Consider the following 18,568-nt stretch of genomic DNA (forward strand, 5'->3'; position numbering starts at 1 on the left):
CCCGTTTTGGGGATTTTCAAAGGCCAGCCCTGTTGTTCTGAGGGGCCACTCTGAGAAGGCAAACAGGGTCACTCACTACACACGGAGGAAAGACAATGAGCAAATGGCCATCGCAGAGAATTCGGTTGTGTGTTTCAGCAATGCTACATATTTTTCAAGACAAGTAATTCTGCCAATGATGACATCTGCGACAAAGCTTAGGGCCCGCAGGCTCCCCATGGGCCTCGTGGAGAGCAACCACGTCTGTTCGGAAGCCAGCGGCCCTTCCTGGCCCTGCCACAGGCCAGAACACAGAACTGTGATCATGCAAGGAGCCGTGACTGAGGCCGGGGTTGGCGAGGGGGGTGGAGAGGAGGGGACATCTGCCTTTTACATTAGATCTGAAGCAACAGTAAGAAAATAACCTGAAGATATATTTAAAAATAAAAAATAGCATCACCCTTCACTCCAATTTTTTGGCATTTCCCTTTCTCCCCTGCCCACCAGCTAAGCAGAGGGAATGAGCAGGAATGCCTCATTTTTCAGAATGGGCACCCACTCCCCATTTCACTACTGCACACCCAGGATGTGTGTCTTCTTCTAAGAGACCGGCTCAAAGGTGTTCACATGAGGCCAGTGCTGGAAAACTCCCCAGCCTCCCCCGACACCCAAGCCACTGTAACCAAGCAGGGCGTCTTTGCTTCCTTCAAGTCATGAACTTGAACCACGTCCCAGACTACTGTAGATCTTCAGGAAGCAGACACCTCTCTTAGAGCATGCTCCAGCTCATTCTACCACAGGGCCTTCCTTCGCAGTCACAGTCCACATTGCCTCCCAAGCTCCACGGATATCAGGAGAGAATCTGCCCTTGAGAACTTGGGTGTAGGTGCTCACCATGCTGGCGGCACTGTTTCCCGAGGGAGGACGTGCTCTTCTTGGAATGCAAATAAGGACAGCAACCGTCCTCTGACCAGGTCCGTCCTGTCCCTCCAGAGGCCCTGTGCATCCTTCCCAGGCAGCAAACCACACACCAGGCCATCTCCGGGTCTCTGATGGGCAAGTTGGAACGGCAGGCTCTCCTCCCCCTCTCACCCCTCCCCTGACCGAGTCCTGCGACCCCAGCATCAGTGGGTCGGAGAGGCGTCCTCCAAGCCCAGCAGCTCCCTGACGAGTCTCTCCCCAAACTGCGCCCGGCTGTACCTCTTCACGTGGTAGGCGTCTGACATTTTGTACAGGATGTAGGCATTGTTGATGGCGATGCTGATGGCGAACCAGAACACCTGCTGCCAGGTCTTGTTTGGTTTATGAGAAATGAAATACCTGAAGACAGAGGGGATAAGAACAGCTGACCTGATGGTTCATGGCCCCCGGAGATGCATCCCAAATGCCCCCCTCAGCATGGCCCGTGCGACACTGCAGGCTCACCCCCGACAGAAGCAGGAGGGCTGTGGGGGCAGGAGTCAGGCTTGGGATGTTAGGTGAGCTCTAGCTGGGGGCTTTGTCACAATAAACTTCATTTAAGACCAAGGAAGTGAAAACAACAAGGTTGCTGGAGGAGAACCCGAAAGCCGGGTACCAGGTGTGCTGGGGTGGTGCACAGCCCCGGAGTGGACAGGCACCTGGCAGCCCCTCCAGATTCCCTGCTTGCTGAATGCTCCTTGCAAGGCTGTGTTCTGTGTGTCCTGTGCAGCTGCCACTCCCTCGAGGCCAAGCTCTTCCTCAGCTCCAGGCCCCTGCAGGGTGTACCCTGTTCCCGAGTGTACCTTTGCCATCCCTGCAGATGAAAGTACAGAGGTCGCCCCTCCGGGAAGCCCACCTGGACCCTGAGGACACTGGCCTTCTTGGGAGCACCAGCCTCAGGCCTCACTCACTGCACTGTCTTCTCCATTTGTGAGTTTGCCTCAGCACCGTGCATAAAGTATGGGAGGATCAGTATCCTCAATATCTCACTATAACTGAAATGCCCAGCACACAGCAGGCACCACAGACATCTACTCCACAAATGCCAGCTGTTTTAGAACAACCTCATAGAACACAGGAAGCTGCTGGTACATAGTAGGTGCTCAGTGAACTAAATGCCAATGTCTTTGTAACAACCTCACGGAATTTAGCAAGGTGCCGAGCACATAGTAGGCATTCAACAAAGGTTTGTTTGATGAATCACTAAGGAGTGGGGCTACCTTTCACACACAGGCTGAGTTTTCCAGAGAGAACCAGGTCCTTGTTTTTCCCTCTTTATCATGAAAAAGGCCAGGAAGTATAGGTTACCCTCAAAGAGGGTTCAGTCAATATCCGATTTTGAGTTAGTCCAACCCTGTTCTAAGTGGTAAGGCTCAATCCCAGTGATTTAATACTTTTAATGTTCAACAGCTTTTTGAGTTCCCATCATGGTGGCTATAGCGGCACCAAGTCGGGGGTGACATCATGGGTGTCTGGACGTCTGCACATTGTAGATCTTGTCTATGCTGTGTGTACACTATACATACTATGTGTATACTGAACATGAGACCACATCTGGTGATCTAAACAGGCATTCATATTTGAGAAAATTAAGGCACCCATGCTAAAAGATATGTGACTTGGGGTAGAAGTGCCCGAGCTGATGCCCAGTGTGTTAGGGGTGTGGGGGAGGACAGCAATTCAGGACAGAGGACTGGGGCAAGCAATGCCAATGGCTGGGGTCTAAGCTCACTGCTGAGGGACAGCTCGGTTCAGGTAAGCAAAGGGAAGAGTGCCTCTGGGCACAGGGAATGTGAACCTGGCATTGGGAGAGCGGAGGACACACAGTACCTGGGCAGAGGACTTCCATGTAAGCCAAGGTGTGCACAGGTGAGGTCAGATGCCCAGACTGAGGGCAGGATCTTACCTCCCAGGGTCTTCGTCCTGCAGTTCTTACACTGCAGAAACTAGTGATCATCTGCCAAGACATCTATGCCGAGATGGCACAACTATGAGAGTCCTTCTGTGATGGAGGCACCTGGCCACTTACTTGCTGTATTTGTCATCGTATCTGCAGATGTAGCTCAGGTGAGCGGCAAACGCCTCCACGGCCAAGGGGCATGGGATCTCCCCACTCTTCCTTTTGATGATGACTCCTGAAGGCGAGAGACAAGATAAGCCCCTTCCTCAGCACCTCCTCCTAATGCCAATTTATAAATGTGCCTATCTTCATTCAGCTTAGCTGCCCCCGACTTAATAATGAGCAGAGGAGGAGGATGGCGAGGAGGAGAAGGGGAGGGAGAGTTGAAGAAGAACAATCAGCACCAACCATCAGGTGCTTCAGAGGGGTTGAGGAAAGCATCAGTCAGGTGAGTGCCATGGTATATGCCAGCCCAGACACAGCAGCCCAAGTCATGGGGGTTCACAGGCCTGCAGGACCCTGGCAGGCCTGAAGGGGCTCTAAGCAGCACGGGGAAGGGTGCTGCACCAGACTGGGCCTTGAAAGAGTGAAAGCGGCGACAGGACTCACTCTTCCCTCCCTCCCCCTTCTGTCAGGCCGGGTGAGGGGTGCTGGGAAGAAGAAGTGGTGGATGAGGTCAGAGAGCACCACGGAGCCCTTTCCACCTGCCTTCATCAAAGCCAAAGGGTGTCGGCAACTCATCGCTCCACATAGGTGACTGCAGAGTCACCCCACACAGAGCACTAGACCTCACTCCTCCTAAGTTGTGGTTCTGCATCCTTTGACAAATCTCCCAATAAGTGTGTGAGATGATGGATATGCCAATTACCCTGATCTGATCACCATACATTATATGTATCAAAACATCACTATGTGCCCCATGAAAATGTACAATTATTGTCAATTTAAAAAAGAAAAGGAGGCTGGGCACAGTGGCTCACGCCTGTAATCCCAGCACTTTGGGAGGCTGAAGCGGGCAGATCACCTGAGGCCAGAAGATTAGCCTGGCCAACATGGCAGAACCCCATCTCTACTAAAAATACAAAAATTAGCTGGGCATGGTGGCGGATGCCTGTAATTCCAGCTACTCAGGAGGCTGAGGCAGGAGAATCGCTTGAACCTGGGAGGCGGAAGTTGCCGTTTGCTGAGATTGCTGCCACTGTACTCCAGCCTGGGTGACAAGAGCGAAACTCTGTCTCAAAATGAAATAAAAAATAAAAAAGCAAAAGGGTGTAATTATTATCATTATTTTTTGAGATATGAGGTCTTGCTCTATCACTTAGGCTGAAGTGCAGTGTCATGATCACAGCTCACTGCAGCCTCAAATTCCTGGACTCAAGGGATACTCCCACCTCAGCCACCCGAAGAGCTGGGACCACAGGTATGTGCCACCAAGCCCAGCTAATTAAAACAATTTTTTAAATAGAGACTCACCATGTTGCCTAGGCTGGTCTCAAACTCCTGGCCTTACGTGATCCTCTGCCTGGGCCTCCCAAAATTCTGGGATTACATGTGCGAGCCTCCATGCCCAGCCAAAAGGAATTAGAGCCTCAGAAGCAGGAGGCGGCTGCCCTTTCCAACCCTCCCATCCCCCAGCTCCATCCTTTCATGCCTCTTCGAACTTTGGGGGCCCTACACCCTCAAACACCTTTTCCTCTACTAAGTACAGCTGGGAATGTATCCCAGGGGCACCGGGAAGGTCACGGCAAGATGAACAAATCCCATTGGCAGGGCCTGAGAAGCACACAGAGACCCAGGAGCCCTCCCTGCCCCGCTGCCAAGCCCACTACAGGCCATTCTGGCTTCCAAGGCCTGCCATATGCGCCACCCACCGCAGACAACATGGAAGATGGGAAGGACGCATTCTTCCACACAGCCACGGCCATGCAAAGGTGGCTGGAGTTGACCTACCGTTTCCTTGAGCTGGCCTTCCCTCACAGCAGCAAGGGACTATGGGCATAGTGCCATTTTTCTGTATTTCTTTTTTAAGGGATTAGCTCACAGGATTGTGAAATTTCAGCAATACTTAAATGGACACGGTCAAAGGAAAACAGGCATGTCCTTTGCAGGTCCACTGGAGCTTCGTCTGGGTCCAGCCTCCTCCCGCCCCCACAACTCTCACTGAGGGACTGTGGTTGAGGAGACCAGGGTCGCGCAGATCCGCTTATATACACTGAGCTGGGCTCTCTCCTTCTTTCCTCAGAAACAGCAGCATTTCACACGGAAGAAACACTGGCCAGCTTGTGGGAACCTGAGCTGTCCAAGCCTGCCCTGGAGATGCAGGACCGGGGAAGCGGCCCCGGCAACGCATTTCCTAAAGCTCTCCAAGGGCCAGAAAACCACGGCGGCCCCCACACTGGAGCTTTCTCCTGGCAGGAAGACGATGGCCTCCTTCGCTTGCTTATGGAGCCCCTCCTCCTGAGAGATGTTCTGCTGTCGGGGGCCCGCAGTGGGGGGTTCTCCAGGGCTCAGCGTGCCAGGCTTGAGGGAGGGCGTGTGAGCCTGCAGTGCCCGAGGACTGCCGTCTCTCTCTCCAATGCCCCTCCTGAGGGTTCCTGTCCCGGCCCCTTATTTCAGCTGCATCTACCTCCAAGACCAAGTGGGAGGAACCCCTTTTCACACACGAGGCCCCAGCACGTGGCCCGTGCAGGTCTCCCATCTCCAGCTACGTTTTGATTTGCCTGACCTCCAGTGACAACCTTCTCTGGGTCTCAGGAGCTCTGGCCCCTTTAGGGTTCCACGTGGATGTGAGCAGGTGACCATCCCTATAAAGAAACGGAAATCCCCTCAGTTCCTTTCCTGGGACTTCTGGATGCCCCGCTCTGAGTCATTAGTGTCTCTGGTGAGTCAGTCAGGGCTGCGCTCTGAAGATTCTCAGGGTTTCCCACAGACCCGTCCGCATAGCCACCGACCCTGCAGCTTTTCACCTCCTGATTTCAGCCCAATAAGAGCTGAGGCTCCTGGACTGCCACTGTCCCAATCTGCCTCACCACGGAACATGGGAGACCATCTTTAACTCTTCATTTCTTTCCCATCCTTTTTCATCATTTTAAATTTAACATGGGGGTTTCAGCTTGAAACTGAGCTATTTCCACACCAGATCTGCATCCTCTCCTTGAGCATTTCCCCAGTTTATAAACCAGATCACCCTCCTCTCCCCATGATATTTTGGATTCTCAGATAGTACCCCAGCTGAAAAAGGCAAGGCAGCTGTCCTGTGACACCTTCTGATTGCTAACATTGGCAACATTAGCAAGAGGGAATCTGATAGTGACTGTCTTGACTGAGTGAATCACTGAGAATGGCGTGTGCATCAGGCACGACTTCGTGGTGGACGCTGTTTTCAATGCTATATGGGTCTGCACACATGTCTGTCTTCTCCATGTCTGTCTCTGTGATGCTCAAGATCCACATGGCCCTGTCTTCCCATCTAACAGCTGTTCTGTCTTAACACCTTCCTCGGCTGTTAGTGGTTTGACTGACATTCCTGCTACCCTTCTGCAAATTTAAGTGAATGAATCAAGACCTGACTCATTCATATACAGACATTCTGCATTCTCATTAGTCTTAGTGAATCTGAATCCTAAATGGGCAGACTCCAGGAGGAAGATGACAGACCCAAGGTGGATTTCGGAAGAAAAGCAAAAGGGTTTGGCTCACAATGGGAATACCCCTTGACATGTGACAGCATTTAACATTTTTTATTTTATTGATATAGTCTCACTCCGTTGCTCAGACTGAAGTGCAGTGTCATGATCTCGGCTCACTGCAACCTCTACCTCCTGGGCTCAAGTGATCCTCCTGCCTCAGTGCCCCACCAACACGCTCCCCCGCTCACCGAGTAGCTAAGACTACTACAGCTATGCCATGCCCAGCTAATTTTTTTGGGGGGGGGGGTATTTTTTGTAGAGATGGGGTTCTGCCATGTTGTCCAGACTGGTCTCAAACTCCTGGACTCAAGTGATCCTCCCAACTTGGCCTCCAAAAATGCTGGGATTACAGGTGTGAGCCATTGTGCCCAGCCTGCATTTAACTTTTTAAAAAGCCTGTGCAGGCCGGGCATGGTGGCTCACGCGTGTAATCCCAGCACTTTGGGAAGCTGAGGCCGGCGGCTCATGAGGTCAGGAGATCGAGACCATCCTGGCTAACATCATGAAACCCCGTCTCTACTAAAAATAAAAAAAATTAGCCGCGCATGGTGGCGGGCGCCTGTAGTCCCAGCTACTTGGGAGGTTGAGGCAGGAGAATGGCTCGAACCTGGGGGGTGGAGCTTGCAGTGAGCCGAGATCACACCACTGCACTCCAGCTTGGGCAACAGAGGGAGACTCCATCTCAAAAACTAAAATAAAATAAAATAAAGGGATAAAAAGCCTGTGTATATGCTCACACTCTGTGATAAAAAGGTTCATGTTTCCTTAGAATCTGGAGTAAAAAATAATAAACCAATTCCTAAAATGTTCATACCTAGTTACATATTTCCTAAAATTGGAAATTCTGCTCAACTTCAACCAGAATATATATGGTCATAACAGAACAGAATATAACATAGAGCTGAGAAGCAGTCTTTAGAATATATGATGTTTCAGTTTATCATCTGAGATACATATATACATATTTGAGACAGAGTCTTGCTCTGTCGGCCAGGCTGGAGCGCAGTGGTGTAATCTTGGATCATTGCAACCCCCGTCTCCTGGGTTCAAGCGATTCTCCTGCCTCAGCCTCCCGAGTAGCTGGGATTATAAGCATGAGTCACTGCACCTGGCCCTGAGTGAGATTTAAAATAAATAGGAAAAGGATGAATTACTCAATAAACGGTTTAGGCACAGAGGTGCAGCTGCCGGGTCAATGCACCCTGGCCACTTAACAACAACAACGAAATAGTAGAGGCCCACTTGAGGTCATGCGTCAAAATCAATTTGAAGTGGATTATGGTAAAGAGCACAAAATTATACCATAAAACAGCCAGGTGAACTTATACTTATCTGGCCTTGGGACAGAGGAGAGACCTAAAGCATGAGAGCAGAGAAGAAATCAACAGATCCGCCTATGGAGAAATGAAAACTATTTTTATGTTAAATAATACTAATCATAAATAAAAACAACAGGAAATGAAATACAGAAAACAATGTCCAATAGGCAGAAAACTTCCTTTCAAGTGAATGAGAACATGACAAATATCTCAAAAGGAAAACTGTAAGGAACAAAGAAACCACTCGAAATTAGCCAATCAACACATGGAGAAATGTGTAACCTCTCCAGCAATAAGAGTGATTGATATTTAAAATCTGGGGGCATCTTCACCCATCAGAATGACAAATACAGAATAAAAAAGTAGTGCTGGTAAAGCTGGAGGTGCAACCTGTGCCCACTGCGATGGTACAGAAGTACAGCCTGTACTTCACCAAAAACCTTGAACACATCACCAGAAACCTTGACATCGGTCCCACCCTTCGACCCAGCACTTCCGCTTTTGGATTTACCCTGAGGAAGTGATCAAAGATGTGCCCAAATGTTTATGTATGAAGACATCACTGTATCATTATTAATACTGCGAAAAAGTGGATCACTGATAGGGACACTGGCTGAAGAAATTATGGCACACCCAAAGGGAAGGAATACTAGGTACAGAAGATGATCTCTCTTCATGAGAAAAAGAACTCTAAGATGTGAACCCCAAAACAGATTTCCTGGGGAGGAGCAGCTACGAACTTTACCTTCCCCCGGGCAATTTCCTGCTCATTTCAGCTACACCCAGGTCTGTGCCCACCTGAAGCACCTACCTGAAGTGCTCACTGAGCAAGTGTGAACTTCCCCGGAGTGCTTTCCAGAGGTACCAGGGGAGGGCACAAGGGTCCCCAGAGGTGGGGAGGCTACAGTGATGCTGTGGTCATACTCTTTGGGATTTTTAAGGGACGCTAGGATTCTGAACTTTATGATGTAAAATAGAATACTTTGGATCCAGAAATTGTAAGTACACTAAACACAACACTAAATTACAACAGATTTAAAAATCAATTCCCCCATCAATATCCTCCTTACATGTTCCTTTGGTGTCTGCTTTAAGAGCTCCAACCCTTAAAAATAGGCTTTTAACATTTGTCATCTTAAATCCTGGATAGGATTTTGAACGTCTCCAGCTACATTCTTTTCTCTTCATTATCTCCTTTCACTGAGCCCACATGAATGTGATGTCCTGCCCTGAGACACCTTTTCAGAGGCCATCACTTAAAATAATTTGGTGGGGCTGGACACGGTAGCTCATGCCTGTAAACCCAGCACTTTGGGAGGCTGAGGCTAGAGGATCGCTTGAGGCCAGGAGTTTGCAACCAGCCTGGGCAACATAGTGAGACCCCGTCTCTACAAAAAAATAAAAAAAATTAGCCGGGCACAGTGGTATGCACCTCTAGTCCAAGATACTCGGGAGGCTGAGGTGGGAGATTTGTTTGTGCTCAGGAATTCGAGGCAGAAATGCGCTATGATAGCATCACTGCACTCCAGCCTGGGTGACAGAGCAACACCCTGTCCCCAAAATAAATAAATAAACAAAATAATTTGGTGGGAAGCAGTTCCTGCCCCTGACTCTCAAACTTGTTCCCTGGAAACTCCCTTGCCCAGAACCAACACCCTAATGACTGGGGTCTGGAAGTTCAACCCAAACTCTAGCCTTCAGCTTGCAAGGCCAATTCCAAGCCTTTCTTTTTCTTCCTTATCTCTGTTCTTCTTCCTCTACTTCCTCTTCCTCTTTCTTCTTCTTTCTTCCTCCTCCTTTATTTGTTTTTTCTTGGTAGATGGGGGTCTTTCTATGTTGCCCAGGCAGGCTTTGAACTCCTTGGCTCAAGTAATGTCCTGCCACAGCCCCTTGAGTAGCTGGGACTCCAGGTGGGTGCCACCATGCCTGGCTCAAACCTTTCTTCAACTGATCCTATACACAGCACTCAAGAGCACAGCTCCCTGCAGCCCTCTACACCCAAATCGAGTACTGACACCCATCTGCTGGGGTTCCTCGATTGCAATCTCCACTGAGGCATGATGCAACTTAAGTTGGCGGGAGGTGAAGGATGGAAATAAACTAGCAACATATATTAAACATAGATGCACAAACTGCACTGCAGAAACATACACACCCCACACACACACACACACCATACCCATAACATAGACATGCACGTGTATATACACACCAAACATACAGACTACACATACCATGCCATGCAAACATATACACACCACACCACACATACAGACCACACACATACACCATACCCATAACACAGACATGCACATGTATACACACACCACACATATAGACTACACACACACCATGCAAACATATACACACCACACCATACAGACCACACACACCACATCATGCCCATAACATAGACAAACACGTGTATACACACACCAACATACAGACCACACACACCATGCAAACTTACACAGCGCACACCACACAAACAATACACACACTACACCCACCATACCACACATACCATACCACATACACACTCCACACCACAGTACACCACACCAATACATACACACACACCACACCCACCATACTACAAATACATATCACATACACACTCCACACCACACACACAAATATAAACACACAGGTCACAGAAACACACATATCACATACTCCACACTGCATACAACACACCAATATATACACACACCACACCCACCATACCACACATACCATACCACATACACACTCCACACCACAGTACACACCAATATATACACACACACCACACCCACATCACAAATGTGTATCACATACACACTCCACACCACAGTACACACCAATACATACACACACCACACCCACATCACAAATGTGTATCACATACACACTCCACACCACAGTACACACCAATATATACACACATATCACACCCACATCACAAATGTGTATCACATACACACTCCACACCACAGTACACACCAATATATACACACATATCACACCCACATCACAAACGTGTATCACATACACACTCCACACACAACATGCCAAGCAAGCTTACACTCCACACACACATACATGTGAGAGCACGAATCCGCACACAAACACCGGGCTCCTTGGCAGCGTCCCTTTAGTAGTGAAGGGGAAAGAGGCCTTTCTTTTCTACCTCATTTGCTGTCATTTGTCTTGAGGAAAGCCTCCGGGAAAGGCAGGGGAGGCTGCCCCCAAGCACTGCGCAGCCGAGAACATTTCTGTCAGGGCCCCTTTGTCCTTTCAGTCCTTTCAGTGTTCTTTGCAATGGTTTAGTGATGATTTCACTGTACGTTACTTTAAGCATAGGCTCCTCGCTAAGTAAGTCCCTTTGTTATGAATGGATTTTAAATCCCGAGTAAAAGCAATGAAGAAATCAGGGAACAGCAGACGGACCAGACAGCGCACATGCTTAACTTCTAAGGAAGACCTTGAAAGATAAGAATGGATTTTTTTCCTCCCATTAGAACAGATTTTTCACAGAATCCCCGATGATAAAGTGAATGCCATTCAAATGCAGCCCATTATCACACCCCGCGTACAACCTGCGGGCTTCCAGGGGCTGCTTGAGCCACCTGCAAACCCCGTCAGCCTGGCACCGCTCAACAGCTTACAACGAACGGGGAGCTCTTCCCTCGCTGCTTACCCGCTGCTTCCACGCAGCCGCCACGCTTAGGAGCGTGGCCCCAGACGCTGGTGAATAACCGAGGGTAGTCTGGTCCCAGAGCAGCACAGCCCACAGCGGACGCCACATCCACCGCAGCGCTGGGCTCGGCCAAGCTCAACCAAACCCAGCGCGCCCTGCGGTGCCAATGGCGGGCCGGCACTCACCCTGCTGCACCGGGGAGTAGGCGTTGGTCAGGAAGCGGAAATGTCCTTTGTTGTACCAGCAGATCAAGGACATGTTCCCCTTCATCTTGATTTGGTACTGGCCCCGGGCCGGGGGCGTGGCTGGGTTGGTCAGCATGGACAGTGGGAGGCCGGTGCAGTCACTCTTCCGCACGCTGAGCAAGCCGCAGCAGTAAATCCCTGGGGGGAGAGGGATGAAGAATCACACACTCACCATGGTTGGAGATGCCAGTGGCTCCTCTGCCCTGTGCACCCTCAAGGAAAGGACGGGACTGCCTGGTTCTGAGGCTGATGCTTGGGAGTCAGACCCTCTAGAGACCCCTCTAGAAGAGACTGCTGGAGTTTTGAGGTCTCGTATCCCTCTGTTGTCTCTCCCTGTGGCGATCTCCCCAGGTCCCTCCCTAAGAACATACAGTATGCTAAGACTGCGTGTAGGATCACAGCACAAGCAATACTGGCAGCAGCAGCAGGAGCTGTCACCTGGACCCTTATTCAGTGTCCAGCACAGCACTACGCATGTGCACTCATCATCCCATCTACTTCAAGAAACTTCTGCACTCCATAGGTTATGGCACACACATTAGAGAAGAACTGAGGCTCGACAAGGGCGAGGCCCCCAGACTCACAGCTGGGAGGGTAAAGACAGGCATGAAGCCCAGGACTGTCCAGCATCCTGGCCATGGTTACATCATCCTAATGGCGTCACCAAGACATGGCTGGCTGCAAGCCCAGTGCTGAGCCAGTCCACACCGCACCCCAGGAAGCTGTCAGATGGAGCCCTCATCTCCTTGGGGAGGTATATTCAATGTGAAGGAAAGAACGATCAAAGAATGTGAACTAAACCAAGTGACCTTCCATGAGTGGGTGGAGAGCTTCCTGAGAGAGCAGGAGCTTGTGCTTGGTCTCTAAGGCCTGGAAGATTGGCATGCGGTGGCTGGTGGGCAGTAGACACCGGTATGAACAAACGTCCACCGTGGACTTGCTCACTTCCATCCTGGACTCGAGGCCTTTCAGGTCCTTCCACATCATGGGCCAGAAGGCCACAGGGGCCACAGGCACTCAGTTGCTCCCCAGCAGCCTGAAGGTGACACAGAGACCCTAGGAGCCATCTCAGCCTTTACTCTCTGCTCAGCTCCTGGAGGACCGACAGTGCCATCAGTCATCTGAACACATCCCATATCCCATGCATCTGCTTTCCTCATCCCCGCATCCCACACTGCACCAGAAGAAGGACAGCTGAATGAATCTTTCCCTCTTCCGAACTCCTTTCCTGGTAGCAGGTGGGAAGGAAGATGCAACTGGAGGTGCTTTCGAGTCTCACTGCTGAAAAGAGGAGGGGTCTGCTGCTCGCAGCTCCATTCCTAGCAACCGCACATGACCACTCAAGCTACTCTCATCTTGAGATGTAAAAATGAGTATCTGTTCTTAGAAACAGGGAGGAGGATGACATGAACAAGGGCAAGGGTGTCCGAAACCACCCATCTGGGGCTCAGTCTACACCACCAGCCAAAGAGAAGCTGCATGTTCTTAAGAAGGAAAGAAGAATATCCCAGCAGCACCCAAGTTTCCATGACTCTATCCCTTTATAAACACAGGAATTATTCTAGGAATGTCCTTTCTGGCTTTTGTTTTACAACGGTCTGTGTGACCCTAGGAGGGACAACCAGACTCTCAGCTCCGATTCTTCTCCTCAACCTTGGCTGCCTGTGAGAGTCTCCCAGGGTGGGGGGATGCTGGCCCCAACCAATGCGATTTGTGTCCTGAGGAGGCAGGGTGCAGCCACTAGTGACCCTCCCTGCGGATACGCTGGAGGACACTGCCCTCAGTCATGGCGGAGGAGGTACATGATGATGCCCTGGTGAAGAGCTCAGTCAGTTTAGACGCTTCTAAAAATAGGCAAGGAGATCTTTTTTATCTCTTACCTAACCTTCTCTTGAAAAAAATCCAAATTCCATATCTAAATATTTTCTTCCAGCTAGAAGATTCTTTTCCCATCCTCCTCCTAATTCTCTGAGCCAAGACGCATCCCCTTCTCAGAACCACAGGAGCAGCACACCCAGCTCTTTGGGAATCATATTGATGGCCCGGGATAGTCCTCCAGCATCCCCACTCCACCTTGTCTGCAAGGCATCCACCCCACTCGACACAGACACACACACACAGGTACACACACACACACACACACAGGTACACACACAGACACACACGCAGACACAAAGATGCACACACATACACAGACACACACACACAGATACAGACACACACACATACGCACAGATACATATACACACACCCAGACACAAACACAGACACACAGACACAAACACAGACTCACACACACAGACACACAGATACAGACACACAGACACAGACACAGGTACACAGGCACACACAGACAAAAACACAGATGCACACACATACAGACTCAGACACACACAGACACAGGTACACAGACACACACATACACAGACACACACATACACACACAGATACAGACACACAGACACATACACACAAGTACACAGACACACACTGAGACACAAACACAGACACACACACAGATACAGACACAGGGACACAGACACAGGTACACACACACACACACAGATACACACAAATACACAGATGCACACAGACACACATACACACACAGACACAAACACAGATGCACACACGGACACACACAGACACACATAGGTACACACACAGATACAAATGCACACACAGACACAGCCACACAGACACAAACACACAGATGCACACATGGACACACACAGATGCACACACAGACACGCAGATGCACACAAAGACATAGACACACACATACACACCAACAGACATACACATACAGACACACACAGACACACACACAGATACACAGATGCATACACAGACACACACAGACATACACAAAGACAGACACAGACACACACACACAGACATACATACACACAAACACACATATATCCCCTCTACTTTCAGTCCAGGTTGATGGTGTGAGGCAGGGAACAGGCCCTGGAACACACATAAACATCACACTCGCAGTACCTGCACTCAGCCTTGCACAAGTCGGCAGGAGAGATGGCAGTCCCGGTTCTCACTCTGAGCTCGAACAGAGAACCCACCATTCTTCCAAAGCAGCTGGGTACTGTGCTTCAGGGCCAATTTTCTCTCGCTTTACTTTCAGAGCCCCACTTCACATCGTCTGATCTCTCTACCCTTGATTCTTCCAACAAATAACTATTGAGCCCTGGGCTTTGCAGATGAGTAAGATGCAGCTGAGGCCAGCAAAAAGTGAAGTCCAGCCTCACTGCAGTTGTCAGGGATCCAGGATGTCAGCTGTCTACATCTCATTATTTAAGAGGGTCTAGTTTTAAGGCCAGATGTCTGACTGCTGCTGAGCAAAAGGTCTGTAATTCTAGTCTAGTGGCTGCTGCAGGAGAGCTGGCACTTTTTGTGTTTCTCCTGAGTGGACCAGATCTAAATCCCCAAAGGCAGGACAAAGTGAAGGCCAAGGCAGCTTGCCACGGGGCTCCCTGAACTGGTCCAGATCTTCTTTTTCTATAGCCCCTATTTCCTCCAGAGTCATGGAAGGGTTGCCTAGTCTTTGCCACACATGCACCAAGCACCTGAGCACCCAGAGTACCTAAGACTTTTCTGAGGCTCACTATACTGTTCCCTGTCTTCACACAATTCTTGTCTGTCTCCTGGGAAGGGGTCACATTATAGAGATGGGTGAGTTCCAGAGACTTCCTAGAACCTTACTAGGAGCTGTGCCCAGGGGACACAGGCTTTTGATGGCTGCAGATTTCCAACAGGGGACATACAAAGAAATGCCCCAAAGACCGGGCAGAGCTTGGCACAAGGTCTAGACACGTCCTCTAGACCTTGAGCCCGTGGCTCACACACCTTGCAATCTCTAGTGCCCAGCGGGGTCCAGCACACAGGGTGGTTGAGATGCATCTGTTCCCTCAAGGAAGGGCCTCATCACCTAGGCATCCTGTGGTCTGTGCTGGCCACCACGCATCTGTACCCCCACCTGAACGTCTTCCACCACTTTCCTGGCGGAGGCAGGGCCACGTGCCCACTAGCTCCCCACTTGACTTACCTTGCTTCTCAAACTCCTCAAACAGCGTCAGGCTGGTGATGCTGGGCCCGGTGAAGATGATGTAGTTCTTGCCTGCCGCGTTCCGGCACAGGCTCCTGGCCACCATGCTGTGGAGCTGGGGCTTATTCTTCAGTGCGTCCAGGCCATCTGGGCCCCCGCCTTCCTTCAGGTGGACGTAAATCTTTAATAGAAACAGACAGAAGTTAGCGTGCTCACAGCAGTGTCAGGCTGGGAGCCTGAGTATTCAGCAAGCATGGGTCTCACGGGTCTCAGTCATCAGGCTGGGAGCCCGTGGAAAAGCCCCCATCATCTTTTCAGCTCACAGGGGCTCTAGGTCACCCCCAAGCACACCCCGTGGCCTTGGCGACTGGTGACTCAGCGCCAGATGCTTCAGTTTGGAAAGGTCAAGGCGGAGGAGGAAAAGAACAAGCAGCTGCGGGTAATGGGACTGTGCAAACACATTCCCCAGCTTTCAAACACAGGAATGATTTAAATTCACTATAAATAAAGTTAAAGGCAATCTCACCTGTTAGGAATACACGTATCTGTGTACTTTCCATTTGAATACAGCTTTTTAATTCACAAGGTATGTTCATAATGACTGTTTAATTTGTTCTTTACAGTGACCCCCATCAGGCAGGCAGAAGAGGTTGATTCCCCTCATGGTGCAAAGGAGACAGGACTGAGGGCTAAACATTTGCCCATGAGTCCAGGGCCAACAAAGAGGATGTGTGTGAGCAATTTTTAATCATTGTTTCATGCTGTTCCATGAACATCATCAAAGGGGTAGAGGCAGGAAAGTTAATGGACTGAAGAAGAGCATGTTCAAAAAATCCTCCAGTACTGGTGCATGAAACGTGACTTAGCGAGAATATCTTAAACAAACAAAGAAACAAACACAACACAACATAAAATGTGGTGTTGGATGACAGTAAGTCACTGCAAACCAGAACTGCTTGAGAAGTTTGATGGATCTGAGCCTGCCACGGATTATTTATACATTAACACACACAGCTACATGTTGCCTGTGGTTTCTATACAGATATCTACACTCAAAGTTTTAAATGCTGTGTATTGTTTTTTAATTGCTGCATCACAAATGACCACAAACTCAGTGGCTTCAACAGCGTCCATTTATGAGCTCATAGTTCTGTAGGCTGGAGGTCTGAGCAGGGCATGGCTGGCTTTTCTGCTCAGGCCAGCACAAGGCTGCAATCAAAATGTTGACTGGTGGGTTCTCATCTGGTGCTTGGGATCTGCATTCAGGTTGTTTCCTTATGGCTGCAGGACTCAGGTCCTGTGTCCCTGCTGGCTGTCAGCCAGGGACTGCTCTCAGCTCCTGGGGGCAACTGGTAGTCCTTGCCACATGACCTTTTCCATCGTCAAAGCCAGCAATGATTGGCCAGGCATGGTGGCTCTCACCTGTAATCCTAGCACTTTGGGAGGCTGAGGCGGGTGATCACCTGAGGTCAGGAGTTCAAAATCAGCCTGACCAACATGGTGAAACCCTGTCTCTATTAAAAATGCAAAAAATTAGCCAGGTGTGGTGGCAGGCACCTGTAATCCCAGTTACACGGAAGGCTGAGGCAGCAGAATCACTTGAACCCAGGAGGCGGAGGTTGCAGTGAGCCAAGATCATGCCATTGCACTCCAGCCTAGGCGACAAGAGTGAAACTCCGTCTCACAAAAAAAAAAAAAAAAAAAAAAAAAAAGCAAGCCAGCAATGGGGACTCTTCCTGAAGCTGCATCCCTCTTGTGCTTTCTGTTAGGAAGAGCCTGGTTCCTTTTCAGGGCTTACTTGGTTAGGTTGGGCCCATGCAGGATAATTTCTTGTTAACAGATTTAGGACCATAATACATTTGCAAAATCCAAATTCCTTCTCATCAACACCCACGTTAGTGTTTGAGCGAATAATGGGGAAGTGTGTGCACACCAGGGGCAGGAAGCCTGTATCTTAGAGTTCTAACACACACTGGGGCACACTGCTTCCACACCAGGCACTTCTGTGCATCTGAAGAACTACAACGTGATAGCTGAGAAATGGACTGCTTCCCCACCTTATTGAAACCAGCAGAGTGGAGATGACGTCAGTTTTACTTCCTGGGAAACAGACTGATTCAATGTACTTTCATGAAGACCAACAGCGAACGACATCTTCCCCGTCCAAACACTCAGCGTCAGTGAGGATGTGGGGGAAATGAGCACTGTGGTGACTTGGTATAAATACATGTAAACTTTCTGGAGGGAAATTTTGCCCATGAATCAAAGACCTTGAAGCATGGCTGTTATGGAAAACAGTATGGAAGTTCCTCAAAAAATTAAAAATAGAAAAACCATAGGATCCAGTAATCTTACTTCTGGGTACACACCCAAAGGAACTGAAATCAGGATCCTCTAAGAGATACCTGCACTCCCACGTTCACTGCTGTGTTATTCACAATTGCCAAGATATGGAAACACAAGTGTCCATCAGTGGATAAGTGGATAAAGGAAATGTGGCATATACACAAGATGAAATACTCTTTAGCCTTTAAAAAGGAGGAAATCTTGCCATTTGCAACGACATGGACCTGGAGGACATTAAGCTAAGTGAAATAAGCCAAGCACAGGAAGAGAAATACTGTATGATCCCACTTACATGTGAACTTCAAGTTGAACTAATAGGAGAGAGTAGAATGGTGGTTACCAGGGGCTGGGGGATGGAAGTGGGAGTGGGGAGGTATTGGTC

The 18,568-nt window shown here is 49.5% G+C and overlaps 1 protein-coding gene across 1 annotated transcript in view; it reads right to left on the reverse strand.

The window, feature by feature from the left end:
- Positions 1–247: 247 nt before the first annotated feature.
- PGBD5 (piggyBac transposable element derived 5) overlaps positions 248–18,568 on the reverse strand; it is a 104,797-nt gene continuing 86,476 nt past the window's right edge. Inside the window, exons 4-7 of the mRNA XM_007989764.3 lie at positions 15,841–16,021; positions 11,715–11,912; positions 2,969–3,074; positions 248–1,299 (exon numbers count right to left, since the gene is read on the reverse strand). Coding sequence (XP_007987955.2) covers positions 1,104–1,299; positions 2,969–3,074; positions 11,715–11,912; positions 15,841–16,021 — 681 coding nt within the window. The 3' untranslated portion in view covers positions 248–1,103. The remainder of the gene's footprint in view (positions 1,300–2,968; positions 3,075–11,714; positions 11,913–15,840; positions 16,022–18,568) is intronic.

This window comes from Chlorocebus sabaeus, chromosome 25 (assembly GCF_047675955.1).
Source record: "Chlorocebus sabaeus isolate Y175 chromosome 25, mChlSab1.0.hap1, whole genome shotgun sequence".
Taxonomy (NCBI): domain Eukaryota; kingdom Metazoa; phylum Chordata; class Mammalia; order Primates; family Cercopithecidae; genus Chlorocebus; species Chlorocebus sabaeus.